The sequence below is a fragment of the Jatropha curcas genome, chromosome 5 (assembly GCF_041381405.1).
Source record: "Jatropha curcas cultivar XTBG-Jc1 chromosome 5, XTBG_Jcur_1.0, whole genome shotgun sequence".
Taxonomy (NCBI): Eukaryota; Viridiplantae; Streptophyta; class Magnoliopsida; order Malpighiales; family Euphorbiaceae; genus Jatropha; species Jatropha curcas.
This window is the reverse complement of record NC_143155.1, coordinates 20,058,234-20,085,310: the sequence shown is the minus strand read 5'-3', so window position 1 is coordinate 20,085,310 and position 27,077 is coordinate 20,058,234. Positions and strand designations below refer to the sequence as shown.

The window sequence follows — 27,077 nt, the reverse complement described above, 5'->3', positions numbered from 1 at the left end:
CTGATACTAATTCTTTCTTTGTAGTTGAAGTCTTGAAGAAAGGCCTAGAGAAGCAGACATCGACTCTCTTGGAAATGATGAAACTGTTGTTTGAGAAGTTTTCTTCTCCTGGATCTCCTGTCCTTTCATCACCTAGTGGGAGACAGGTGAGCAAGGACGAAGAAGTAGATTCTGCTTCTAAGAGTAGCAAAGAGCTTGGGGGGGCACCAACCTCGAGGTTCCTCGGGTGGCACTGAAGCAAGTCATATCCAATTAGAGGAGAGGTATCAACCTCCATATAAGAGGGAGGAACAGATAACATTGTCATTTCAATCTAATTGCCCCACTGGCAGGACTCAGGGTCATCCCCATATCCATAGTCACACAAATCCTACAACTTATCTAGGAGTTTATATGACTTAGAAATTGTATCAGTACGTACACCAGATACCCTAGGTGATAGTTGGCTTGGGGGACAATGATGGTTCCAGAGTAATTGCTCCAATTGCATGTAACTTTGTTCCTCCTACTCCTCAGGTTATAATGGAAGCCTTAAGGATGTTGTGCAGAGCTTTATGGGCCTGGCCTCAGACAAATTGGCTGCCCAAAATTTTAGAAACCATATCCTGAAGTTGTTGATATGGAGAATCCTTACCCCAGAGGGTATAAAATTCTTGACTTCACTTTACTTTCTAGTGAGGATGGACAGTCTACCCTAGAGCATATTGCGTCCTTCACCACACAGCGTGGGGACCTGGCAAACCTGGACAACTTCCCTTATTACAAGCTCAAACTGTTCCCAAATTCTCTTATAGGTACTGCCTTTACTCGGTATTCCACACTTCCCAGGAATTCTGTTTGTATTTGGCAAGAAATGGAGAGGCTATTTTATACAAAGTTCTTTAAAGTTGAACCTGAAGTATGTGTAGCCAAGAGATTAAAGTGGTGAGTCAGCAGATACATTCATTGCCAGGTTCAAGAGATTAAGAAACATATGCAAAGTATTCTTACTAGAGGCAGAATTTATAAAGATGGCACAGCGCAGCTTGGACTTTAAGTTGCGAAAGAAGTTTCAGGGAATGGAGTTCAGTACGAGTTGTTGCAAAGGTGGCTGAATATGAGAAACTACTCAGAGAGGAGTTACAAAGGAACAAATCAACTTTGAATACCTACTTCCAAGAGACTCATCAGAAGTGGTCGTTGCTAATTTGGTCAATTCTAATTCCTATATTTGTCCCTGTATTTAGGTACCTATAAAAGGGGGCTCTCAGAAGACGTTTCATGTGAACTCTGAAATTGAACCTCAATATGCTTTTGATGTTTTCAAAATTGAGGATATTTTTTATTTTCTGCTCAAGGAAAAATTCATTACTCTTCCAGCCAACCATACGATTCCTACTAATGAAGAATTGAAAGGAAGAGATTACTGTAAGTATCATGATACTTGGAGTCATGCTACTAATAATTGTTTGTCTTTTAGGAATACTATTTGGGATCATATTAACAAGGGTGTCCTTAAATTCCCTGAGAATGAGTCAATATCGAGAGATGATGATCTTTTTCCCCTTAAAAGTCACCTGAGCAAAAATAATAAATAAATAGTGGGATAAAAGGTCGATCCCACAATAAAAAAAAAAAGAAAAAAAATCGATGTTGCATGTTAAAAAAAGAAAGAGCAAGTTCTATGAACTTGGCTTCACTAAAAAAAAAAGGAGAGAAAGAAGAAGAAACTTTTTATTTGTTTAATTAGTATTAAGAGATAAGTAAAATATTGTTTTGTTTAGGTAATAAATACTGTTGTTTAATTTTGTAATTAGCTTAAAAATTATAGATAAAGATTTGATAAAATCTCAAAATATTTAGTAGTTGAGTTAAGATTGAGTTCTTATAAATTTTAAATTATTTGAGTTTTAAATGGATTCAAACACATGGAGAATGGCCTATGCATGGGGACAATTGTGTACACCATATTTTAATTATTCTTGTGTTATAGATTTGACTTGTGATTTTATGATTTATTTGGGCTTAATTAATTAGTTGGCCTTTAAAATATTAGAGGCCTATAATTAATTAATTAATTAATTAATTAATAAGTAAATAAATATATTGAGAGTTAATAGGAGATGGTTAACAGAGAGATCAAGTAACTGCTCACGCACGATAGGGAGAAGTTACCTGAGCAGTTATCTTAGCAGTTGAAATGTAATGTGCATAAAAGTGTTAATAGTCAAATACCTATAAAAGCTAAACTCAAGCACAGAACAATGCCAACAATCAAGCCCAACAAATCAACTCCACAAAAAAAAAAAAAGAAAAAAAAAAAAAAAAAAGACTCAACTACAATCTCAAGCAAGTAGCAATTTCAATTTCATTTATGTTTATCGTAATTTTTTTTTCTAGAATCATCCAAGAATTATCATTTGTTATTCCATTCATTGTTAATACAGTATTTCAATTTCAAAGCAATTTCTATTTGCTGTGTTATTTCTCTAGAATTTCTAGTTTCTACACTGTTTATTTTCCAACAATTGGTGAAGCGATTATCGTAGAGCCAAAACCTTCAGTCTTTTGATTAAAAAGTTCAAGTGGAGCAATTTATCCTGAAATTGATAAACTTCAATACATGGCATGCTCAAGTTGTTAGTCAGTTGTAATGAGTTTATTCAAGCATTTTGTTTATCTGTTGTTCTAAGTTGCAAATTTAAAATAAATAAATAAGTTAATTAAGTAATAAAAAAATTACATAAAAGAAACATTATATCCTCTCCAAATAAATCCACAATTTTTTATACAACCATATAAAAAAAAAAAAAGAGTATACTTCTTTTTATTTTATATATATATATATTTATTTATTTATTTATTTATTTATTCAAATAATAAAATGTATTTTTTTTCCTCTTAACCATAGTTATCCCGAGCCCACTGGACTAAAATTAAATCCTACTCGCATCAGGTCAACATAAGAAGGAATAAAATGCTCCCAGCGGTATTTGCTTCATTCATGAGGATCAAACCCTCGACCTCACATAAGGGAAAAAAGTGTCGAACCACACATTCAAACACTTGTTGGTATAAAATGTAATTTTTGAATTGGTTACGACTACAGCTATTTTAGAATATTCTAAATTTCATTAAGGGTGATATCGAAAATTTTATTATTCTCTCTATTCCACATTTATATATGGTATAGCTAGGTCTAGAATATTTTTAAAGCAATGCATTATTTCAAAATGCGGCTCATATTTATTTAGGGTCGTATTTATTATTTCAAACTTTTCATTTTCTTATATTGAAATTATTTATATTCCATGTCATTGTTGAAATTCATTGTAATCTATTTTTATTCTCTTGAAATTCTCATATAACTAGTCATCAGTCTGCATGATGTGCACGTTACTTAGAAATAATTCATACCAATTAAATTAGCTTGAAAAATATAAACAAATTCATATGATAGAAAAAATAATATTTGTTTATACACTTTTGTTTACTCTTTGACTATAATAACAAAAACTGCTAATCTAATTTTTTCTATAAAATTTAAAAATGATAAAAAAATTCTATAATAATAAATTATAAACAATAAAGTCTCTAAACAAAAATAATAAATATAAATATTATTTTTATAAATTAAAACAATTACTTGAACTATAAATTACCTGAATGAAAAAAGAAATAAATTTCAAAAATCATTAATCATGAGTGTCTTTTGCTCAATGTATTAATTTTTATCACTATCTAAAAATATGTTGAATATAAAAAAAATAAGAATTTGTATGACAAATTTAAGAGATGTAGTACTTATATAGATAGTACTCAAAAGAGAATTTAGATTTTTTTTTAAAAAAATAGAGGATAATTAAATTATAAAATAATAAAATATTATAAAAAATTAATATTATGGTTATAAATTATTGAAAAACCTAATTGGTGTTCTATTATTAATAAAAAATTCTTCTATTTGGATTATTAATTATTGCAAAAGAAAGGAAATAAAGAATTTTTTATTAATGAAATAAATTCATTATATGGTTATTAATTATTGAATAAAATAATAAAAAATTTTGTAATTTGATTTCTTCAAATTAGATAATTGAATAAAAATATTAAAATTCCAAATCATCAATTAAGTTTCATGCCACATAAGCAAATTTGATTGAGTTTTTACATATTTATATAGATATAGATAGATATAGATAAGCTAAAATTTTTATCAGCATAAAAATTATTGTAATTAAATTATTTATAAAAAGATATAACTGTAATGTAGTAAATAATTTATTAATTTTTTGTAATTATTTTGTTTATTTAGTTATTAATATTATGTTATATAGAGTTGTGATTGGGAATAGCATTTTATTTTAATTACTTGTGTTTTTTGACATTTAAATTATGTTTTCATAAGCCATTTAAACTTTTTTTTATTTTGTCGTATTAACTTTTTTTTTTTTTGAGTATTGAGAGAAGGCGATTCGATTCTAGATTTATTGTTAGGTCATATGTGCACTTACCACTAGACTATGCATTGTTATACATTTTGTAACTATTATATATACATATATAATCATAGATATTTAAAATAATTTATAAGTATCTTCTTGATTCTTAAGTATTAATCTAAAATATATGGAGAACAATAAATTATTGTAACTGAACTGATATAATTATTACTTAGTCCTTTCAAGATTATTATATATTTCCTTCGTCTCAAAATATAAGTCATTTAAAGTTTTTACACAAGCATTAAAAAATAATTAATTCCCTTAAATTATAACAAAAATAAGACTAATTTGACCAAACTATTCTTTATCCCATATTATTATTTATATCTCGCATTATTATATTTTATTTACTAAACAAAAGGATAAATTTGGAAAAAAAGATGATTTATTACCTTTTAAAATACTCAAAATGACGTATATTTTGGATAAAACTGTCACTCTAAGATGACTTATATTTTAAAAGGAGGGAGTATTTAATTGTTACAGTTATTAATGTAAGAAAGTCATATGCACCTTTTTAAAAAAAAAAAAAAATATGCACAGATAATTTGTGGAACAGTTATTAATGTAAGAAAACTATATGTTTTTAGAAAATTATATGTAAGAAAACACATATAATTTGTGTTCTACGTCAATGATCTAACATCAACCAACCAATGGAAAGTAAACACGAGAAAGATACAGTGGGATTATAGAGAAGTGAAATGGTTAATTATCCTCACCCTTTCATGCATGGATATAGCTCCGGTGAGCAAATGGTCGGTTCGATTCAAATTAAATTGAACCATAAAATATAAACTGAATGTTTTTATAATAAATTGAATTGAAATTGTATATGAATTGAATCAAACCAGTTGATTTGATTTATTTTTATCGGTTTTTACCATTTATCAGTACGGTTTTAAGTCCAATAGATGAATACCTGAATGAACCGATTAATTAAATCTCTCTTGTTTTGAACCGATTAATCAAACCTCTCCTAAATATCTGACTGAACCAAACCAAACCAAAACGTGTCAACCAGTGAATGGACTAATATCAACCTACGAATGTAAAGTAAATGCAAGAAATATACAACTCTCACTCTTCCCTGCATGGAGGAGGATATGGATATAAGTCATATCAACTCTCTCTTTTTCTGGTTTTTTAATATACTCTCTGGGTTCGTTTCTTAATGCGTGTCTATTTTGTCAAAAACACTAGAATTAAGGAAATGATTAGAAGCTATTAATATAGTTAACACATTACTAAGATGCCCTTCTAGTAATGGTAAATTCAATTTATTACTCAATTAAATTAAAAGGGTATATTTCGGAAATAAAAATATAACGTTACTTCGATTTCATAAATGGACACTTAAATTGCAAAAATTTTTTTGGCAAAATGGACAATTATTAAGGAGCGGAGGGAGTAAAAGACAAGGGAGGGATTAACCATCATGGATGACCTAGGTCCATTTTTAGCATCTCCCATTCATACATGATGGATAAACGCTCCCATTAATTTTGCAACATTTATAGTTTAAATTTGGCAAAATAGGTAAGTTCATTTTTGTATTTTATATAAAAAAAAATCTTATGACATTCCGTTTATAGATATTTTAATATAGTTTTTTTAAGAATTTTATTAGATTTTAGTGATTTTATTTATGTTTTTTTAATTCTAATATTTTCTTCCTTGTCAAGTTTGAGCTTACTTTAGAAGGGTTTTGTTGGAATTTGATTAGGAATTTGCTAAATATGCAAAAATTGAGAATTAAAAATTTTAGTTTTCCTTATTACCTATTTTATTTATTAAATTTTTTGATCAGCAAAAAGATTAAATTTTATTAACTTATAATGTCTAGAAAAAAACTTATTTTATCCAAGTATTAACTCGAGCCAATAGGCTCCCACATACACCCAAAATTTTCATGATATTGCTTGATAGGTTTATTTTTGTAGCTATTTTAATATAGTTTTTCTTAAAATTTTTATTAGATTTTATTAATTTTAATAGTTTTATTTATTTATTTATTTAATTTTAATATTTTGCTTCCTTAATAATCTTGAGCTCGTTTTGAAAAATTTTTATATGAATTTGAGAAATTTGCCATATATGCACAAAATGAAAATGGAATGACTGATTATTTATCATATTTGAGTTATTATATTATTTAGACACGTGATAGTTTTACTTAGGAAGAAGACCAAGATTTTTTTTTTTTTTTTTCTTATGAGATCAGAATTGTTCCTCAACAAGTCAGGTATTTTTCTAATTATTTACAAAAAGAAACCTAGATATATGAAATCTATATAAAAGAAGTTGTATCATAAGAGACCTAGACCTAGATATATGATTTTTCTAATTATTTTCCTAATAATTTTTATTCTTAAGCTTTCTTTATATTTATTTCCATCATTTCTTTGAAAATGATGACAAATTTGTTCGAGTTTGATCTCTCTATAATGATGAACTAATTTTTTATTACTGAAGATTTGATGTAACTTAAATTTGACTTTAATTTATAATATTAATTTTTTTTTTGTTCGTGATCAAAATTTATTATTGTACTTAATACTTCCAAACTGAATTTCTCAATTAAATTGATTTATTTCAATAATTATCATCGAAAGAATGTTTAAGAAAAAAAAATAAATGTCGTGAGAATAATAACTTAATGTAAACTAGGATATGACTCATGAGAATTTTTTGTTAAGTAACAGTTGATATTAATGATTTAACTTGGATTTGATTATAATCATTGAGAAATAAGTAATTAAATTGAGTTAAAATACTTAATAAATTCTTGAAAAATATTATTATTGAATTTATGGTTATTTATTCTATCATAAACAATTAAATAAATTATCAAATTATTGAAATAAATTAAATAACATTAAGTAAAGTCAAATTCTCTAATAGTTTTTATCACTTAAATTTTTTCTTCATTGATTGATTTCTTTAGTTTAAATTTTATTTTGATTACTTTTTTAAATTCTTCAAGTAATCACATTAATTATTTTTTAAATAATAGTAGGATAAAGCATTTATAAAAGCAAAACAATTGCTGACCGCATAAAAGGTAGGAGGGAGAGAGAGAGAGAGAGGGAGAAGAGAAGGGCAAAAATAGAAATTAGACTGACATTAAATTCTAGAGTTATTATTTACAATTTTTTGTTGTTAATAACCCTAATCCTCATCTGGCTTTACGATGCAAAATTACTATCAAACTTGGGAAGGCTGTGTTGTGTACGGATTGCTCTGATAGTTTATAATTTATAAATAAAAATAAAAAATTAATGTTTCCTTTAAGTTATTTTATTATTATCATTTTTTTTAAAGCATGTTGTTATTTTATTTTATAAATCGTGTTTAGTATTTTATTAAAATATATATTTTTCGACGGGCTATTTATTAAATTATCGTGTAATAGAAATTATAATGCAATTAACTTATTTTAAATAATTAAAATTCAATTAGAATATTTAGGTTTCAGTTAAAGTTTATAATTCAAACAATTTAAACATTTTATCTTATCATAAATAATTCTATATAGATAAAAATTTTACGATTCAAATAATTCAATATGGATAATATATAAAAAATATTATTTTAAATTTAATTAGTAAAATATAATTTAATTATCTAGGTTTCTAATAAAGTTTATAATTCAAACAATTTAATCATTGTATCTTATCATAGATAAATATTAATTTAATTTAATTAGTAATATAATTTAATTATCTAGGTTGAAAGTTTAAAATAATTCAAACAATTTAGACATTGTATCTCGTCATAAATAAGTATATAGATAAAGTTTAAGATTCAAATAATATAATATGGATAATATATAGATAAATATTATTTTAATTTAATTACTTAACAGTAAAATATAACATAATTATTATTAAATATTATTTCTATAAAACATAAAAAATAAAAAAATCTTTATATTTATATCAATTAATTCCAAATAAGAAATATTTTAGTTTAATTTTAACATATATAATTTACATAGATTAAAAAATAGAAAGTTTTATACCAAAGAAAGTTATAATTATATATTATTTAAAAATTTAAAAATTTTGAAGACTTAATTTTAGAAGGTAAATAAATTTTAAAAGAGAATTTTTAGAAACTCTTGTGCTTATTAATATTTTTTAAAAAAACAATTGGGTTTTATTCTTATTAGTTTTTTTTAACTATAATTTATGAATTTATTAATACATTATATAAAATTCAAATTTAAATTCATACTATCTAAATGAAAATTCTAATAAATTATTTTATAAATTCTAAATGATAAAAAATTTAAATATATGGTTTTTTAATAACAACAAAATTAATTCAAAAAATTACTAATAATTACAGAGTTTTTAGACCAAATTATTTGTTATCTTATAATATGAAATAATTTATTGTCTTAGATGTTATTAATTATGTCAAAACTATAATTAAGTAGTTTTAGGAATTACGCATGAGCAGATTTGTTTGTAACTTTTATTTATACACCAAAAAAAAAAAAAAGTATTGCAAAAGAACTACAGTAAAGAACATAAATATGAAATGAAATTATAAATTAATAGGCAAAGAACGTATGACAATAAAGAACTTAAATATATAAGAATTGCAAACTAATAAGCAAAGAACGTAAAGAGACAATGTATGATTTGAATAAAGAATGTATGAGAGAGAGAGAGAGAGAGAGAGAGAGTGGAGATAAAAAAGAAATTTTAAGGGAAAAAAGAGATTTTAATGGGAAAATGAGATTTTAATGGGATTATGGATATATATGGTCTTTTTGAATCAGATTATGGATACATATAATTAAAATTTAAAACTCTTTATTAGTTATTAAAAAAGAAGAAAATTTATAAAAAAATAAAAGAAAATCAAGGAGTGATTAAAAATATCAATAAATAAGAAAATTTATAAAAAAAGATAAATGGAAATACTAATCTAAGAGAGTGTCAAGTCATATTTTTTTGTTTCAGATTTTATATACATATAGATATAGATTTTTAAATTGACGCATATGTGTCACAAAGATCAAAAGCAGACCCAATTTTTTTTTTAATTTTCTTATAAATAGTACTCACATTTGTGTTTTTTTTATTTAATTTCACAACATGATCCTCCAAATAATTTTACCCCCTTAAATATTTTAAGGGGATTTGACACTGGATGTAATTGTAACAAATCATCAAGTTCTGGGTATTTTAGACATTTAAGGGTGTTACTTTCATGATACGTGGCTGAACTAACTTTATTTTTGTCCGTATAGGCATTTGTTAGGTAGAACGAACATAAAGCATGAACATAAATATAGGACATAATGCTAATATCATACTAAAATATCCAATACCATTGTCTTTATAAAAAAAAAATAAATACATGATTTATATATTAAAAGCATATTACATATATATGTAGATATAACAAAGAAAAATAAAGAGAAAATAGATAAAAGTTAATATTTTATGATTAATAAAATAATATTTTCAATTTTTATATCCAAAATTTTTTAAAATTATAGCCAAATTTCAAAGTTTTTTTTTTTGAAAAAAATCAAACTATAATTTCATTAATTGGAAACTACATACAGATATGTGATACAGATTAATATATTTCTCTATTTTTATATAGAAACCCTAATAATAAACCATTTATATAAAAAATAAAAAAACAAAATCTTAATTTGAAATACCTGATCGAGTTGACAGAGCATCATATTTGTACCACAGGCCATCGCTTGTTTTACTTGATGGCTATTCATGATCACTATTCGACTCCATAGTCTTTATAAGTCTTGATTTGATTACTTTTAAATTTCTTCATTATATCAAATGAAGTTTTTATAATATATATAATTTCTTAATTTTTTTTAAGAATAAATCATTAGAAAAATAAGACAATTTTCTATATAAAAAAAAAAAAGTAAGACCGAGGAAAAATGGTTGGGATAGCTCGGCAGCGGTAAGTAGAGTAGACGATTGGACTTGGCCAAGTTTGTATTATAATTCTTTAATGTTAGCTGTTGCTTTTGGAAGAATATCGGTAGGAAAATGCTTCTCTTTTTTCTTTCTTTTTTTTTTAATTATAAAAATACTTATGGATTGTGCCTCAATTGACAATGTAGACTGAACATATAGAAATAGCTTTCAAGTTTGATTTTTACTAAACGCACTTGCACGGAAAGGGCAAATATCAGATTAGACGGTTCATAGTAACAGGAGAGTAAAATAAAAAAGAAACAAATATTTTAACCATTATTAAATTAAATAGTTAGAAAAAAGTGTACATTTTTTATGTAACTATAAACTAGCTGTAAATGGTTTTTGGATCAAACCGAATTGAGAAATCATATTGAACTGAACCGAAATAAAAAAGAATCGAATCGAAATTTAAAAAGGAATGAGATAATAAGAGCCGAATTGTATCAAACCGAATGAAATTTATTATTTAAGTTATGGTTTCGATTCTTATAAGGAACCGTACTGTAATTATATCAAAATCACTAAAATTGAACTGAAAAATCGAATGATTGAACAGAATTGAATTGAAAAATGGAATGATGGAACTGAATTCCGTATCATATCCATTTAATATAAGAAGATCACTAGAAAAGGCATATTTTTATACGAGTAAGAGAAAAAAATTAATTGTATCGAATTTGAATTACATTAGATCGGATTAATAAATATTTATATCTATTTATAAATGGATGGATTGGATTCTATTCGGTGGATCAAGCAGAAATGAGCTTCCGTGGCAGAAACTGAATAACTTTCGCCTACTAAAATGATACGTGGCTCCAAAATCGTCACATAGAAACGGGCAACCTATAGTGGCAATATCGCAATATTTTACATTTCGAGATCCATTTTCCTTTCACAAAGCTTAAGCCTCTTCTTCCTGTGTTTTCATTACAAACAGCAGACTCAGACACTAAAATATCGATACATAAAAGAACTCTGAGACCAAACACCGGTCACTGATTGGTGATCAGTGATTACAGGCGATCGAGTGGCCTTATTTGGCCGGAAAATAGAATAACCCTTATCCGCTGGCGGCAACGGTCATATTTCCAGTTAGAAATTTCACTGAGAGCTCAAGTTTGTCATTTTTTTGGATATTAGGTTATATTGCGAAATGGGCATAAGTTAAAACAAAGAGAGAGAATTGCAGAAATGGAGTGGAAGGAGAGTATTGTGAATGGAAGAGGAATATCAGAATTAACGGCTGGGACCTGGGATTGTTCAATTTGTAGAGGTGGATCCGATGTTCTGGTGTTAGTTGGGTAACTTCGGTTCATGCAGTTAGGGTTTAGTTTTGCTCTTGCTTCTATTATTTTACACGAAAAAAAAGCGAGTGGTTTTGTGGAACAGGAATTTACAGTTTACCGGTATGTATTATATTTTCCCTGTTTCAAAGAAGCCACGAGTCATTTTATTAGTGCAAAGCCAAAGGTATGTAAGCTGACTGTAACGGGTGTTGTATTTATGTTCTTGCTGTATAAAGCATCAAACTTTCTGATTGCTGCAAGAATTTTTTGACACAAAGCTATTGACTTTATTGTGGAAGATTATAAATACTTTTAAATACTTTTCAATTGGAAAATTTAGGGTTTTTTTACGGGGGTTGTTGGAATGGTGTAGATTATGCAGAAGTTTATGAGGTCTTGAGATTGAGGTTGAGGGGTTGCCATAAATCTGGCTTTCTGGATCGCTCAAACCCTAAAAGACCAGAGCTGGATCTTCTTTCTTTCTCCCAAAAAAAAAAACAAATAGACACTGCCTCAGCTAAGGACCCTATAACAGAAACAAAGGAAAGGTCAGATTTTACTGTATTTGGAGCCAAGATCCCCTTTGATTCTGTATATCTCATTTCTTGGTTTTTCAATCTTGGATTTGGTTGATTTGACTGTTTGATTTTTTTGACCTTAAAAGTATTAAAGAATCAGATTGTTACCTATTTTGATTGTTAAGCACCTGTAGCTACCGTATAGGCTCAACAGTTTATTGTGGGTTAATTTCCTTGTCTGAAACAGTTTAGAAAACCAGATTAGTTTTGTGGGTAACTAATTTAAGACATTACTTGCTTAGTTTGAGGATTACAACTTTTTAATTCTATGTATTGCTGGTTCTGGATTTTGGGCAGCTAAAGGCATCTGCTACTTTTACTCGCTCTACTTGGCTTCAATTGTTTGTTGTTGTATTCTTGCATCTACTAGTCTTTGAGAACAAACAGGAATAGAAAGATGCATGCGAGGCATCGAAGTCCTGGAAATGGGTTCAGGTCTAATTCGATGGGGATGGGCTTGGGCACCTCAAGGATATCCCCTGAAAATTCAGCCAGAGGTCGTGGCTTTTACAATTCTGAATACAGAAGCTTCAATAATCGTGGTTTTGGCCGTGGCCAGGGCCAGCATAAATCATTTCAGCAACCATCTCAGCCACCACCACGCAAAGGAGACATTTTGATGGAAGCTGGTAGACTTGCAGCTGAGTATTTAGTTTCCAAGGGATTGTTACCTCAGAGTGCACTTTCTGGTAAGTGGCAGAATGGTAGTTTGAAGAAGCAAGTTAGTGATTATCAGGATCTTAGGTTACAAGAGGACCTTACACAGGAAGGCCGAACATCTGCTCATGCCCGTGTAGGAAGTGGTTCTTCTGATGAAGGAGCAGGTAGGAGAAAGTATTCTGATGACTTCAGTTTGAAGAATCATGTAAGAGGAAGGAGGAGAGGAGAGTATTACAATCGGAGTTATAGCTCAGAAAGAGAGTATGGGAGGAGTGGGTGTATGTCAGATACAAATAGAGTATCTCCTGATATGGAGGGAGGTGATGATGCTGTTTCTGGACATTATGAAGAGCGGCAAGTTGGCGGAGATGTTGGAGATGGGATGCAGAAGTCTGTTCAGAGTGGGTCTGCACCAGAAAGTGAGGAAGCAACTGATATGGAATCAGGAGCGGAGTTTAATAATTCAGATGAAATGGGTTCTAAGCCAAGTTCTTTTAGTGTTAAAGATAAGACTGATGGGGAACCTATCAAGGCATCTGATGGTTTGACAAACTTGAATGTGGGGATTGAGGAGACAAAGGACTCCAATGATGATCAAGAAACTGAGAAACAGATTGTTCCTGACGGCTCAACCATTGAGCACTCTGCAGTGGAGGGTGATCTCTCTGGCAAACGTGGATCTGATTTACTAACATTTTGCAAATTTGCCAAGATCCCAACAAAAACACGCTCTGCATTGACATACAGGGGGCCCAAGATTGACCAAGTTCTGAAGAAGGAAGAGGAAAACACATCTGGTATCGTGCCTTCCAAAGGATCTGAAGTCTCAATTGAATATGGCAGTCTTGATTTTTCTGCAGCTGATGTGCTACCAAATACAACTCATGATCCAAAATACTCTGATCCTGAAATATCAAAAGCAGTGCCTGCACAGTCTGCTGAGGATGCAGGAGAATTAGACCCTGCATATGGTTCTGACCATGGTAAATGCATGAGGTCTCAGTCATTTCCAGATAGAGCTTTTATGCATAATACTGAGCAGGAACCAAGTCAGGGGGTTCCAGGTTTTGGAAGGTCCACCTCGGTTAAAGAGAGAGGTGAGAAACGAACTGCAGAAGATAATAGTGTGAATGAAGCAACCAAGAAACCTAGAGAATGGCTTCCGTCGTTGGTTGGTATAGCTGGTGACCATCTTCATCTTTCTAATTTAATTCAAAATCAAGATAGTTTACAAGACGGGAGGACTTCATCTGATCAGCATGCGATTGTGGCCGATACACAAGCCAGCTTGGTAAATAGTCATCAAGTTGCAAAGCCTGGTGGTGAAGCATGCGTTGATTATTCACAAGAGAAGCAGCTTTTTCCAAGTTCATTCAAGATCTGTGACCTTAACCTAATGGAAGCTTCTGATATAAATGATAATCATTGTAATGATCCAGTTCTTGTGTACCGCTCTATCGCAGCAAAGAAAAAGGAAGCAGAACAGATTGACGTTGACTTGTCAATGAGTAATTCCAACCTTTCTGGTGAATATCCTAGATCCACAGAAAATGGCAAAAATATTGAAGTTATTGATTTGGAGAATGAAGAAGATAATGCTTTTGATAATTCACAGAGAAAGTATGTTTCTTTTACCATTGTGCTTTCTTTTAATTCTACACGGTTCTCAATTTATCAAAAGAAAAATGGAAAACATCATATACATTCTATATCAGTAGCTTATGTAATTGTACTATTCATTATACATGCTTTTAATGCACATGAATGGTGGCAATATATTCTCATCTAATATTGCTCCAGTTTCTCACTAAAAACGATTCAGGTGCTATTTTCCTTAAATTTTGCTTCTCTTCTTGTTCTTAAGTTGTTGAAATTTTTCAGGGAAATACCATTTACTGGCACAGAAGGGTTTCCAAATAATGCTCAGAATGCTGAAGATATTGCTGATGTTCCTGACAGCTATGATAGTCTTACAATTTCTGAGTTCCTTACTACTTTTTCAAATTGTGCTTCCGTATCAGAGGATATTAATCCACTGCAGAATGAGATGGGTCTTCATAATGGAGAGGTACCTTTGAAATGATGTAATGTTTTTTTGTTCTGATGTAATTCCACAAGTCTCTGAGCCTAATTTCAGGATTTAAGTTTTAGATATTTCTAATAAAATTACCACTTGTCTCTAGATGGTTATAGTAATCTTTGTCGTGTGAGACAAAATTAATTTTTGTTTCTCTTAATTAACCCTGCGAGTATATTCATTTTTCATCTCATGTGTACTTGATGCTGAGATGGTTCCAATTTCCTGCAATTTTGTCATAAAATGGATATTCCAAGCATGCTATCATTTATCATAATGTACTGATATAGCACTTAATATAATGCACAGATATAGTAATGTAGTGCACTTGTTTCTGTATTCATATTTGTTTTGGTTGTTGAGAACCAGATAGATTCATTTTACTTGTGTAATTCACGAGTGACATTTTTTCCTATCCTGGTTTCAGGGGACTCTTGGCGACGATGACTCAATTTACATGTCTCTGGGAGAAATACCATTAAGTATGCCAGATTTTTAATTTCATGGTTTGTTTTCATATAAATCTAGAGTGCATGGGGTAGACCTGTCTAATGTGCTGTTTAAGTAGGATGTTAATGGACTGCATGCATCCAGTGAGTATTTGATGATGGTATGTGTGCATATGTACATGTTTGGTGCTAATAAAATGTTTTTATGGATCCATTAATGAGTAATTCGTATTGGTAACTGGAGTTTCCTTTGGACTTTCAAGAGCACATGGAAAATGAAATGAACTGCTTTTTTCTTTTATTTGTTCTTTCTGAGATTCAAATGAAGGTATAAGGTTTTTATTCAAGGCTTTTCTGGGAAACATATTTAATAGCGGATGGGGGTATTAAATATCCAAATGAAATCTATATAGCTGACCCCAGCTAGTATGTAAGTAAAGCTTAGTTGAGTTGAGTATTCAAGGTCTGGTTTTGTAGCAAATAGATCAATAAAAGATGGGTGGGTTGGTGGTGTCCAGTCTTTTATTGAAAAATAATCTATGCCAAAGATTGCAGGTAAGTTGGTCCATTGTCCACGTCACTTGGGAGCCTATATTGGGGGCAAATTGGCTTTATGCTCAATGAGGGCCAGTGCTCTAACTGAAGTTGTAAAAGTATTCTAGGGTGATTTATTAAAAATATTTAAGTGTAAAAGTTATCATCTTATTATCGTATCTCTCCAAATTTCTTTTACTTTTGGAGATAGCACAGTGAAAAGGAGATGAGTTTATATCTTCATGTTGTTCTGAAGGTTTCAGTACAGGTGTTCTTTAGCATTTGCGCAACATTAGAAGTTCCCTTTTCTCTCTATGAAGTCTTATCCATAGTTTGAATTTTTTTTCTTTTTTCTGTTTACTAATACAAATTTCTTTTTCTATTAAAAAAAGACATGTAGCTGTTAACTTTAATCTATGGAAACTCCTTAGGCTAATTTCCAGTTTTTTTTATCAGGCAAAGTCTGTGGTTATTTGCAATTTATTCAGTTAAGATTGCATGGTACCCCTTTTTATTTGAGCCAATAAAAAGCTTATGTTCTTATAAGTTTAAGTTTTTGCAGCACTTTTTATGATTCTTCATCTTTCTTGTCTTATTAACTATTTGCTATTTTTCTTATAGGCTTTATACCAGCCTGGGAGCAGCAAACACCACAGGAATATGGGAAGCCCTTTTGATCTGGCAATTCTTCCAATCAGCGAGTGTATATTAGTTGGTATGCTTACTATAAGTCTTTGGGTTCTTTTGTTACATTGACTAGCTGAATCCAAATGCAACCCCTGCTTTGCTATAATTCTAATGTTGTTTATAAAGAATGCCAGTAAATCTCAAGCTTCTAGTTCTAGGAATCCTAGGTATGGTGTATGCTTTTCTTTTATTTAGCTGCTGCACTCATTCAATGTATGAAAAAATGTTTATCATATTGATTAGAGGTGGTTTGGAAATCCGGTTGTATTTTTCTGCTCTCTAACCAGGGCTTTCAAAACTATTGAAATACATCATAGATATGCTTTTCACTCCGGACTTGTTCGTTTGAATTTGATTTCTGCAGTATAAGTTACTTTTGGGCTTCGGACTTGTTAAATGTTGCAAAAGTTGACACCTTTTTTATCATTAACCGCAATATTAACCGCAAACCAGAATGCATGGATCTTTTCAAATGAAATTTGTAATTTTAAATTTCGAACAACTTCCGTTCTATTCTGATTTTAGCTTGCTTGGCTGAGCATTTTCTATCACCTCTACATGCTGCAACTTTTTTGTGGTAATGTTGCTTGTTATTGGATTAGAGATGTCAGGTTTTTTGTTGAATATGTTTTTTGATTGACATTTTGTAGTGTTACTACATCTTTGTGCTGCAACTCATTCCTCATTAACAAGGAGTATCATCGGGCTCATATAAAGTTTGCGAGCGGGCCAGCCTAAATGAATTTTTTTTTTTTAAATCAAATGATGTTATGAATTTAATAATTTCCAAAATTTATTTAAAAATTGAACATATATTCTGTAATTTTTATGGTAAATGTGTAATTCTTAATTATTGTATTATTAATTTTTTAGGAAATAATTTTCTAAAAAATGTATTGATGCATAAAACTGTAATATATAAAATTAAACTATATGCGAGTGAACGAATGGGTTAGGAGCTTAGATAATTTGAATGCTGTTTAGTTCAAACTCAGCTCATCTTTTAGTAATTGAGTTTGAAAAAACAAATTTTGAGTGAGCTTTTATAGAACTGAATTCTTCGAGTAGCTCAATTTTTTCATAGTCGTCATGCAATCCACCGTTTGAGAATATAAATTTACATTTAAATAATAAATTTTAAAAAATAATAATATATTTTGGGATAAAAAAAAAAAAGAATATGAATTTATATATGTACCTAGTACAAAATATGACCATACATGATGGTAGGTCCTCATATTATTATATATCCCATCCTGCCTAAACAAAAAATTTCTCTAACCAAAGCCTACTGTACCACTAAGTTCTTGTCTGAATGACATGATATTTGACAGAAAAGAAACCCAACACAACACATCTTTTCGTGTTCTTCTTCGCTTTGTCGGTAGGTTTCTCATACAAATATTAGGTAAAAGTCAGTCGATCAATTTTCAATTTTTCAATTGATTTTTTTTTTTTTTTTTTCAATCGTATCTGATCTCGTTACATTCAATCTGGAAAGTAATTTCTGTGTAATTATGCTTTCGGAAAATGAATTTTTTAAGAATAGATTATCAAATTTGGAGATGACAAGTTGTTATGTGGCGTTGGATTGAGGTAAGGGGAAGTTGGCACCGTTACATGTCTTTATCCATCATTCTAATTTCCTTACACAAAAACTGCATGCTTACGTTAACCAAACCCTCAGCTGAAAATGTTCATTGTTAGGCATTCATTTATTTTCATAAAATATCTCACTGATAAATACTTTTCACAATTTTTTATTATTTAGAGCGTTCAGAAAAATAAATCAATGGAAATTATTTTTCTTGTCAAAGAAAAATTAAAATATTTTTTAAAGAAAACAACTTTCTATTTTCAAGAGAGAGGAAAACATTTTTCGGACATTAGTAAACCTTATTAATTCATATTTTTTAATTTCTTAATTATTATATTCACCACATTAGTCATCATTTACAACTGGCAGCTACCACCAGTGGCTTTCATAATTTTACATTTAATAATATGTAAATTATAAAATTTTAATGGCATGTACAAACTCGCATAATTTATTTTTGCTCTTTTCATATTTAATAATAAAAATTTTAAATTATAAAATTTCTATTATTTTTAATATTTTTCATGGTCTGATGAGATAAACACTTTAATATTTTTAACTAATTTTCAATATTATATCCAAACAATTGAAAATAAATTATTTGAAAAATATTTTCTAAGGAAAATGTTTTCCATGAAAATATTTTTCAGCAAGTTATTTTACGGAAACAAACGGAGTATTAATTAATCTTTCTTTTCTTCTAATACATCAAATTATAAATAGATTTTATTTCTCTGAAATTTATTTGGAAAACCCATAATTAATAGATTTTATTTCTTTTTATACATCAAGCGAGAAAATCAGAAAGGAGGGATAATATTGATAGAAGAAGAAGCTATTACAACGGCAAAAATCAACAGCTACCCCCCATAAAATTACAATAGCTAACAGCCAACTATATTGATGGTAAATAATAATAATAATAATTAATTTTAAGTACATACATAGGGTTAGGGTTGATGAAACAATAAGTTCATTAAATACCATAACTTTGAATGGGTTTTTTTTTTGGCATTTTATGACACCCCAACATAGCATATATAAATAGAGTATAGCAAAAGTTTGAATATATGAATTAATATGTATATAATGGCAGTTTAGATATTTTAATTTGATTTATTGATTAATAGTCAAATCAAAATTTGGTCTAGAAAATATGATTCACAATTTTCATTTTCAAGATTGTGACAACAAAATTATTGCCTTTAAAAGCTCCCATTTATAGATGTAACGTTTCCACTTTTGCCCCTCACTACACGTTGAAATTTGAATCTTTTTGGGCCCTTGCTTAGGATTGGCCTAGTAAATTAATTAATGGCATGTTCTTCCTCTGTTTTTTATTTTTTATTTTTTTTTCAAACAGGTGCTGTTTTAATATTTCATGATTCCAATGTTTTATCAAAGCTTCTTCTCGCTCTACTTTAATAATAACAAACCATCAATTTACCTTATTTTATTTTAAGTACTCATTTAAAATTTTGAAGGTATATTATTTTTTTTCAATTTTATTCCTTATTTATTACGCGTTTTATGACAAAATTAGTGAGTTTTTAATTTTAAAAAGCGCAATTTAGATATTTTATCATATAATTTTAAAAAATCAATATATTTTAATTATTTTCTTAATCCTTGTGAAAAGATCGAATCTAATTATCAAAATGGAATTGATGGAGTATTTTATTTTTTGAATTTACCTTTTTAGCACTAGTAATATTAATAATCCATATTAAACTTAAATTCTATCTTAAATTTACTTAAACCATATGAATTATTATCTTTCCAAGAATGATAATATCGTCTTTTTGATATATATATATATATATAAATATTATTCTCTCCGTCTCAAAATATAAGTTATTTAAGATTTTTACATAAAGATTAAGAAAGCAATAAATTCTCTTAGATTATAATAAATTCAAGAGTAATTTGACCAAATTATCTTTTATTTCAAAACCAATAGTTCCTTGTGAAGTATTTATTATATTTAATATAAACAAGGGCAACATTAAAAAATATCATTTATTACTTTTTGAAATATACAAAATGACTTTTATTTTTGAACAAAATAACAAACTAAAACGACTTATATTTTGGGACAAAGGGAATAAAATTTAATATATTTATTGCTCTCCTTAATTTGAGCGAAATAGCTTTAAATGACAGATATAAAAAACGGTAATGCTATTTAGCACAGTTTGTGCCAACTCACGAAGGGTATTTTCAATTTTTACTAGTTGTATTTATATTTCACAATTTTCAATTAATTAAGTGTTGTTAGGTAAAGTCATAAATATCTTTTACTGTATATAGGAATTTTGCAATTAGATTTGAAATCCAAATTATTTATTGATTCTTGAGCAACATTTATTGTAGTTAAGAGTTCCAATGAAATGATTTTTTAAATTTCAATGGCCTTTTATTGGTGAATTAATTAATGATTAAATGCTCAATTGGAAACTTAAACTCCGATCTATATATATATATATATATATATATAATTCTAAAGAAAAAAAAAATGTGAGTTGGCACTCTAATATTTGAGAATTCTATTTTATCTTCTTTTTAGAAATTTTTAGATTTTTTTCTTTATTTTTCTATGTTTTGATTGGATAGTAATATTTTTTTAATTTTAAAATTAATATTTAGATAATAACTATATATTTTGAAATCCAATCTAATTTAAAATTATTTTATTTTATTTGATATTTGATTTTCATTTTCCACAATTTAAAATTTTTTAAAAATAATTTGGCTTTTGAAAATTTTTAATTGAAAATTTTGGATTTTTTTCCTTATTTTTCTACATTTTGATTGCATGATTGTATTTTTTAAATTTTAAAATTAATATTTACATAATAGCAATATATTTTGAAATCTAATCTAATTTAAAAACTATTCTATTTTATTTGGTATTTGGTTTTCATTTTTTCACAATTTAAAATTTTTTAAAGATAATTTGGCTTTTAAAAATTTTTAATTTTGTACCTATATCTTTATCTATATATAATTCTAATTATTGGCTTAAATAAACAAGATGATCATAAAGTATACAGTTAGTTTGTTTTTAATTGTATACCTATATGGTTATTACTTTGCTTTCGTTCTTTTGTTAATTTGTTGTATGTTGAATTTTTTTTTTTTTCTTTCTTTTGTACAGGGCATCAGTTAGTGCATTTCACACATTTTTACTTACATTTACAATCCAATTATCTTTTCATGGGTAAGCATAAATCATCACACTTCTCATAGGATTCAATATCTCTTGGAATCATGCATTTCCAAGAAGAGCTTTTTGCTTTTGTCATCGTTCCTACCCGGCAATGATATCTTCAAAATTGTGCATGATAAGAGTTATATGCTTAAAATTATTTCACATGATTTTAAAGATGCGATTATTCTCTTTTTAAAATCTCAATATGTACCGTTATTTAAGCATCATTTTGCCTTTATTAATTTATGTTAATATGAAATCTTTCTATTTTCAATATAGCTTCAAGCAGAAAAGAAATATTCTGTATGTACTAGATTGATACTAATATAAACTTTCACGTTTACAACATATTAAAACCTTTGATTGTGGTGAGCGGTGAAGTTAAACGATTCAATTTTATTGATGTATAAACCTGACTTTACGGAATTGGCTGAATTTCTCAAAACGTTGAATGAAGTGATCATTGAATGCAAAAAATATGGTCATTGTTATATATATATATATATATATATATATATATATATATATTCTAAATTTTATATTTTTAAAAGAAACTATTAAACAAGACTCTTAAATTAGTTTTTCATTTTCAAAATTTTATATGTGACCATATTTATTGGTTCACACTTAATTTAAACTTTTGGAGTTTCTTTTTTAATTAAGAGATCTTTTTGTTTTTGTTAATTTATTAGTAAATGTAATTTATAAATTATAAATCTATATACATTAATAAAATGTTTTTTTTTAAATAATAATAAAACAACCCGCGTAATGCACATGCCTTCGCCTAGTTACTTTATAAAAGGAAGATTAAAAAAACTAAGAGACAAATATACTAGTAAAAATCTAATACTTGATATAAAAAATCTAATACTTAATAGAAGTACAATATTCACTAATAATGATTTATACTTTAAACAACTATATGATTTCCACTTTAAAAAATTATATATTTTAATGATTTGTATTTTAAAGAAATAAAATAAAAGTATTAAAGTTGAAACATATGTTTATCATTATTAAGTGTTATTCAATAAGAAATATTAAATAAATATATTTTAAAATATATATTTATAATTGTCAAAATTAAGTAGAAATCCTTGAAAGTTATTTGAAATTAAATATTTTTACTTAATAAAATTGGAGAATTGAGAACTCACATAAATATTTTATTTTCAATCATATATTTAGACTTTATATTCAACGTTTTATTTAAACAAATTATCAATTTATATTCAACTAGATGAATGCTAGCGCTTTGCGCGGGTTAATTTGTCGGTTTGTAACTTATAATTAATAAATGATAGGTACTTATAATATATAAAATATACTGATTTATTTTTTCGCAAGTTAATTTATTATATTACTGTATTATATATAAATTATAAGTATAAAGAGTTTATAACTAATCAAATTCATAACATTAGAAAATATTATTTAATTCGATTTTGAGTAATGAGGCACTTTTATGTTGGGGGATTTAAACTGGATCTATTATCAGGTCGTATTAATTTATACCTTGATGTGAATATTATTTAATTTGATTAACTATATTAAACATCTCTGCTTAATGAGTTACTCCTATAAATAATTTATATTTGTTCAAATCATTAACATTAGGTATTTTTATTTAATCAAATTTATTAGTGAATCATACTTAATTTGATTAAATATGTTATTTAAAATTAAATATTTATATTTAATCAAACTAATTAATTAATTATAGTTAATTTAATTATTTACGTTAATTTTTTTAATATGATTAATCATAGCTGAGATTTTTAGTTATTCTAATTGATGATGTAATGTATTTTAAAATCTAATAATTTATATATCTGTGTGTGATTTTAGGATGTTACAATTTATGTTTAATTTTTAAATTTCATAAAATATAATTTACTTTAATTGCTCCTTATTAGTTAATTAGTTTTTGAATATTTTATTAAATAATGTCTTATAATGATACAAGTTTTACATGTATAGTTACTTCATAGAATTAGTAGATATTAGAATAATATGTGTTAAATATATAATTAGTTTTGTGATTTTAGATACTCTCGATTTTTATTTTGACATATCAAACATTTTAACTTATAAAATTATTCTTATTAAACACTTAAACTTGCAAAATCATTTTATTAAAACTCTCCTTTAAAATTGTAACTTAGGTTTGAAGTAAATAATATAAATGTGGGATCCACAGCATAACCATGAGTTAATTTAACCCAGGTTTGCAAAACGCTCCGCGTTGGTAAATGGAACTTAACCCTATCACTCTCTCTCCATCTACCTCTATGGATCTCCATTGTAGAATGGAGAAATAAGCACTACAGTTTTGAGTCTCTTATCAAATAGCAACAGTTTCAAAGTATCAAAATCTCATACACGCATTATTGTAATTTTTTCTATTTTATTTTAATTCAAAGAGGAAATTTTGAAAGAAAAACAACACTTTTCCTTTTTATTTTCATTTGGCTTTTCATGATAAATATATTTTTTTTCTGCCATAAGATGGCTGCTTATGAAAATTTGAAAATGATACAATGGAGAGATGAGATCATGCACATGGCAACATGATCTATTATGTTTAATATAATCAAAATGACGATATCCAAACGAATGTAGACTGCACTGGGTTTGTTCCCCTTTAGTTTCAACTGTTGTCGCTCATCAAAGGACGTCGAATCGCATCGAAGACGGTGGCGAGTTGCAAAAGTTTAAAGCTTGGATTTGTGCAGCTGAGCAATCAGAAGTTTAATCAAACATCATATTATTGTTTTTCGCCTGAGGTCAGTTTATTTCAGTTGTGCTCCGCTCTAAATTTCTCGAAAACGATGGTCGGACGCTCTGAGTCGGCTCTGACTTGTTGGGTTAACTCAATGAAGGATGATTATATTTTTCCTGGTTTCTCAACATATTGTTTTGCCTATTTTTATGCTTTTGTGCTATTTCCATGGCTGAATTTATTATCTAAGAATTTTGAACGATGAATGAGAGAGGGATGAAAAACCTGAGCAACAGTTGAAGGAGAAATGGTCCAAGGAGATGAAAGATCAGAGGCATTTTGCAAGTCTCGTGTTAAATTAACCCAAGGATATGTGTGGGTCCTACATTTATATTATTTTAATATAAATCCTTGCTCCAGTTTAAAAGTAAGAGCGTCAATGTATCTAAGCTTATAGATTAAGATACTCGAATTATAAAAATCAAATTAGAGTAATTATATAATAAATTATTAAATTGAAAGCATTTTTGTAAATTTAATTTGTAAAATTAAATTAATTAAACACTTATTAAGTAATTAAAAAATATGTAATATCAAATCAATATTTACATATACAAATCAGAACTCTAAGAATTATTACTGGTAATATTTTTTGTAATTTAAATTCAAAATAGATATCTGTAATGTTTAAGATGTCACAATATTAAAATAAAATTTAAAGATAAATTTATACATTTGTGTATATAATACTATATAAATATTATATTATATCATTTCATTTGGTTTAATTTATGGCTAATATATTTGATTTGTATTTACTGATCCAAAGATTAAGTTTGCGTCGAAAATAGATTTGAAATTAAAAATAAAATAAAAAATATGATGAGATGAAGGCAAAAGTTAATATGACACGTGGCACGTAAAAACAACAGTAGATAAAAAGTTATCGAAGTGGCTACATAACATAGGCACACAAATAGAGAGAAGAGAGACTGTGCGTGTACGTGTGGGGCCCATTTTAATTACAAAGAAAAAACTAAAAAAAGCCACGCAGCCAGGAATCCAGGAGTAAGATCTTTTGCAGCGGTAGCGTGGCGTCATCAGAAGGTGTCCAAAATACTCTGACACTATTAATCTTCGTACACGTGGACATCCCTTCTTTACGTCAACGTCAATGATGATGCTATTTCCTTTTATTTATTTATTTTATTTTATTTGTTTATTGTGGGCCCCACCCTCCCTCCAAACACATTTAAGCGTCATATCCTATTCAAAACCCCCATGCGTTGCTCATGATCCCCTGTTTTTCCACTTCCAACTTTCAGCAACTTTTTCGTGTTTCTTTCCCTTTTTATTTCATTCTATTAAGGAAAAGTACTATTTAATCCTTATAATTTTATCAAATTTATTATTCCATCCTTCTATTTCAGAAAATCAATTAAAAGTCCCTATAATTTGTTTCAGCCGAACTATAAAATCCCTTCGTCTAATAGAAGATGTTTTCCGTGAATCAACTGAACAAAGCATATTCAAAGGGTAGAGGAAAAGAATATAAATCCTAAAGTACCCCAAAACAATTTTAGAACCTGCACAAAATGACAATGTGCTCTCAAATCCATCAACATTCACACTACTGCTCCTTACTCCACCATGAATACAAACACCAGCAGCAAACTCAATGCTACTGTCAATGGAGCAGAAGATACGAAGAGGTTGGAAAATAAACTTTTCGACAAAAGTAGTGAAGATCAAGTCTGATTTGTCTCTTTGGGTCCTATTACTCACCAGGAAAATGAAAGAAGAAAAAAAATTTTTCTTCAAGTGCAATCGGCTAGGAATAATGACCAAAGTCAATTTACGCTTCCTTCCACTTCCAAATGAACGAGAAGGGGAGAACAAAGAGGAGTGAAAGATTCTTGCGTATACGGTGGGACCTCGTTCTTAACTAATTCATTAGCCAGACCTTTGTCATGTGATTTCTCACCATGTTCATCTCACACAAGGCTTGTATCTTGAGATGGAAGGACTGACCTGTACCTATTACACCACTTCTACCAGAACTCTCGAGGAATCTTCCTTTCTCTCTTTGGAAATGAAGTGTCAACAAAGTTTTAACCAGAAGCAGTTATTAAAATATTCAAACAAGTAAAAAAGAGTGATTTGATGCCAATTAAGAAGATTGGATTTTTTTTTTTTAACCCTTGTAATTTCCCCAAATAAAACTTGCGATTTTCTTGTCCAATGCATTGTGGCTTGCATGAGATGATTAGAATAAATCTGGCATGAGTAATCTTATATGTAAAAGACAATAAGTCCATTTTGGCTACAAACCTTCAACACATGGCTTTCCAATTCTTCCATGAAAAAGGGACAAATCCAAATATGTCCCAAAACCCTCAGCCATCGTTAAGCCTGCATCTCCAGTCTACCAATCTTCTTACGTAACTCAATATTAACATTCGAAGAGAAAAACTTTTACATTTGGAGACACTATCCAGAATGCCTCCTAAACATTAGTAGACATGTATTAGTAACTTAAAAAAAAAAAATAAAAAAAGAGTAGAGCTCTTATGGAAAATAGAAATTGGATGCCATCTTTTATCTAGTATAGCTTAGGAGATATAATAATGCCCAAGTCTTTCCATTCTAGCATAACAAATATTACTGAATACGAGTTTCTTAACCAAAACCCTTTGAGGGCTTAAACTTCTTAGATGCTTTATCATTTTTGTAAAACACATGTATCACAGGTCTTGATACATTTCAGAATTAGCAAATTTCAATTTTTTTTTAATAGTCATGTTCAGC

The 27,077-nt window shown here is 28.2% G+C and overlaps 1 protein-coding gene across 4 annotated transcripts; it reads left to right on the top strand.

Annotated features, from left to right (window-relative positions):
* Positions 1-11,382: 11,382 nt before the first annotated feature.
* LOC105641845 (uncharacterized protein At4g26450) lies at positions 11,383-17,601 on the top strand. Of its 4 annotated transcripts, none has more exons than XR_005177848.2 (5): positions 11,383-14,609; positions 14,871-15,057; positions 15,494-15,572; positions 16,671-16,764; positions 17,387-17,601. XR_005177848.2 is itself a non-coding variant. In XM_012226460.4 (5 exons), the coding sequence occupies exons 1-4, from the start codon at positions 12,727-12,729 to the stop codon at positions 16,724-16,726; spliced, it is 2,181 nt and encodes a 726-aa protein (XP_012081850.1). In that variant the 5' UTR covers positions 11,383-12,726; the 3' UTR covers positions 16,727-16,764; positions 17,387-17,601. The 4 variants fall into 4 exon arrangements, 3 of the variants coding, with proteins under 3 accessions (XP_012081850.1, XP_012081849.1, XP_037494020.1); XM_012226460.4 differs by having other exon boundaries at positions 15,494-15,548; XM_012226459.3 differs by lacking the exon at positions 17,387-17,601 and having other exon boundaries at positions 15,494-15,548; positions 16,671-17,065.
* Positions 17,602-27,077: the final 9,476 nt, after the last annotated feature.

Excerpts from the sequence above, each read along its gene's own strand:
- LOC105641845 (XM_012226460.4), top strand. The coding sequence starts at position 12,727 with ATGCATGCGAGGCATCGAAGTCCTGGAAATGGGTTCAGGTCTAATTCG. Across the intron at positions 14,610-14,870 it reads TTTGATAATTCACAGAGAAA|GGAAATACCATTTACTGGCA; the intron begins GTATGTTTCTTT and ends GAAATTTTTCAG. Across the intron at positions 15,549-16,670 it reads TCTGGGAGAAATACCATTAA|GCTTTATACCAGCCTGGGAG; the intron begins GTATGCCAGATT and ends TTTTTCTTATAG.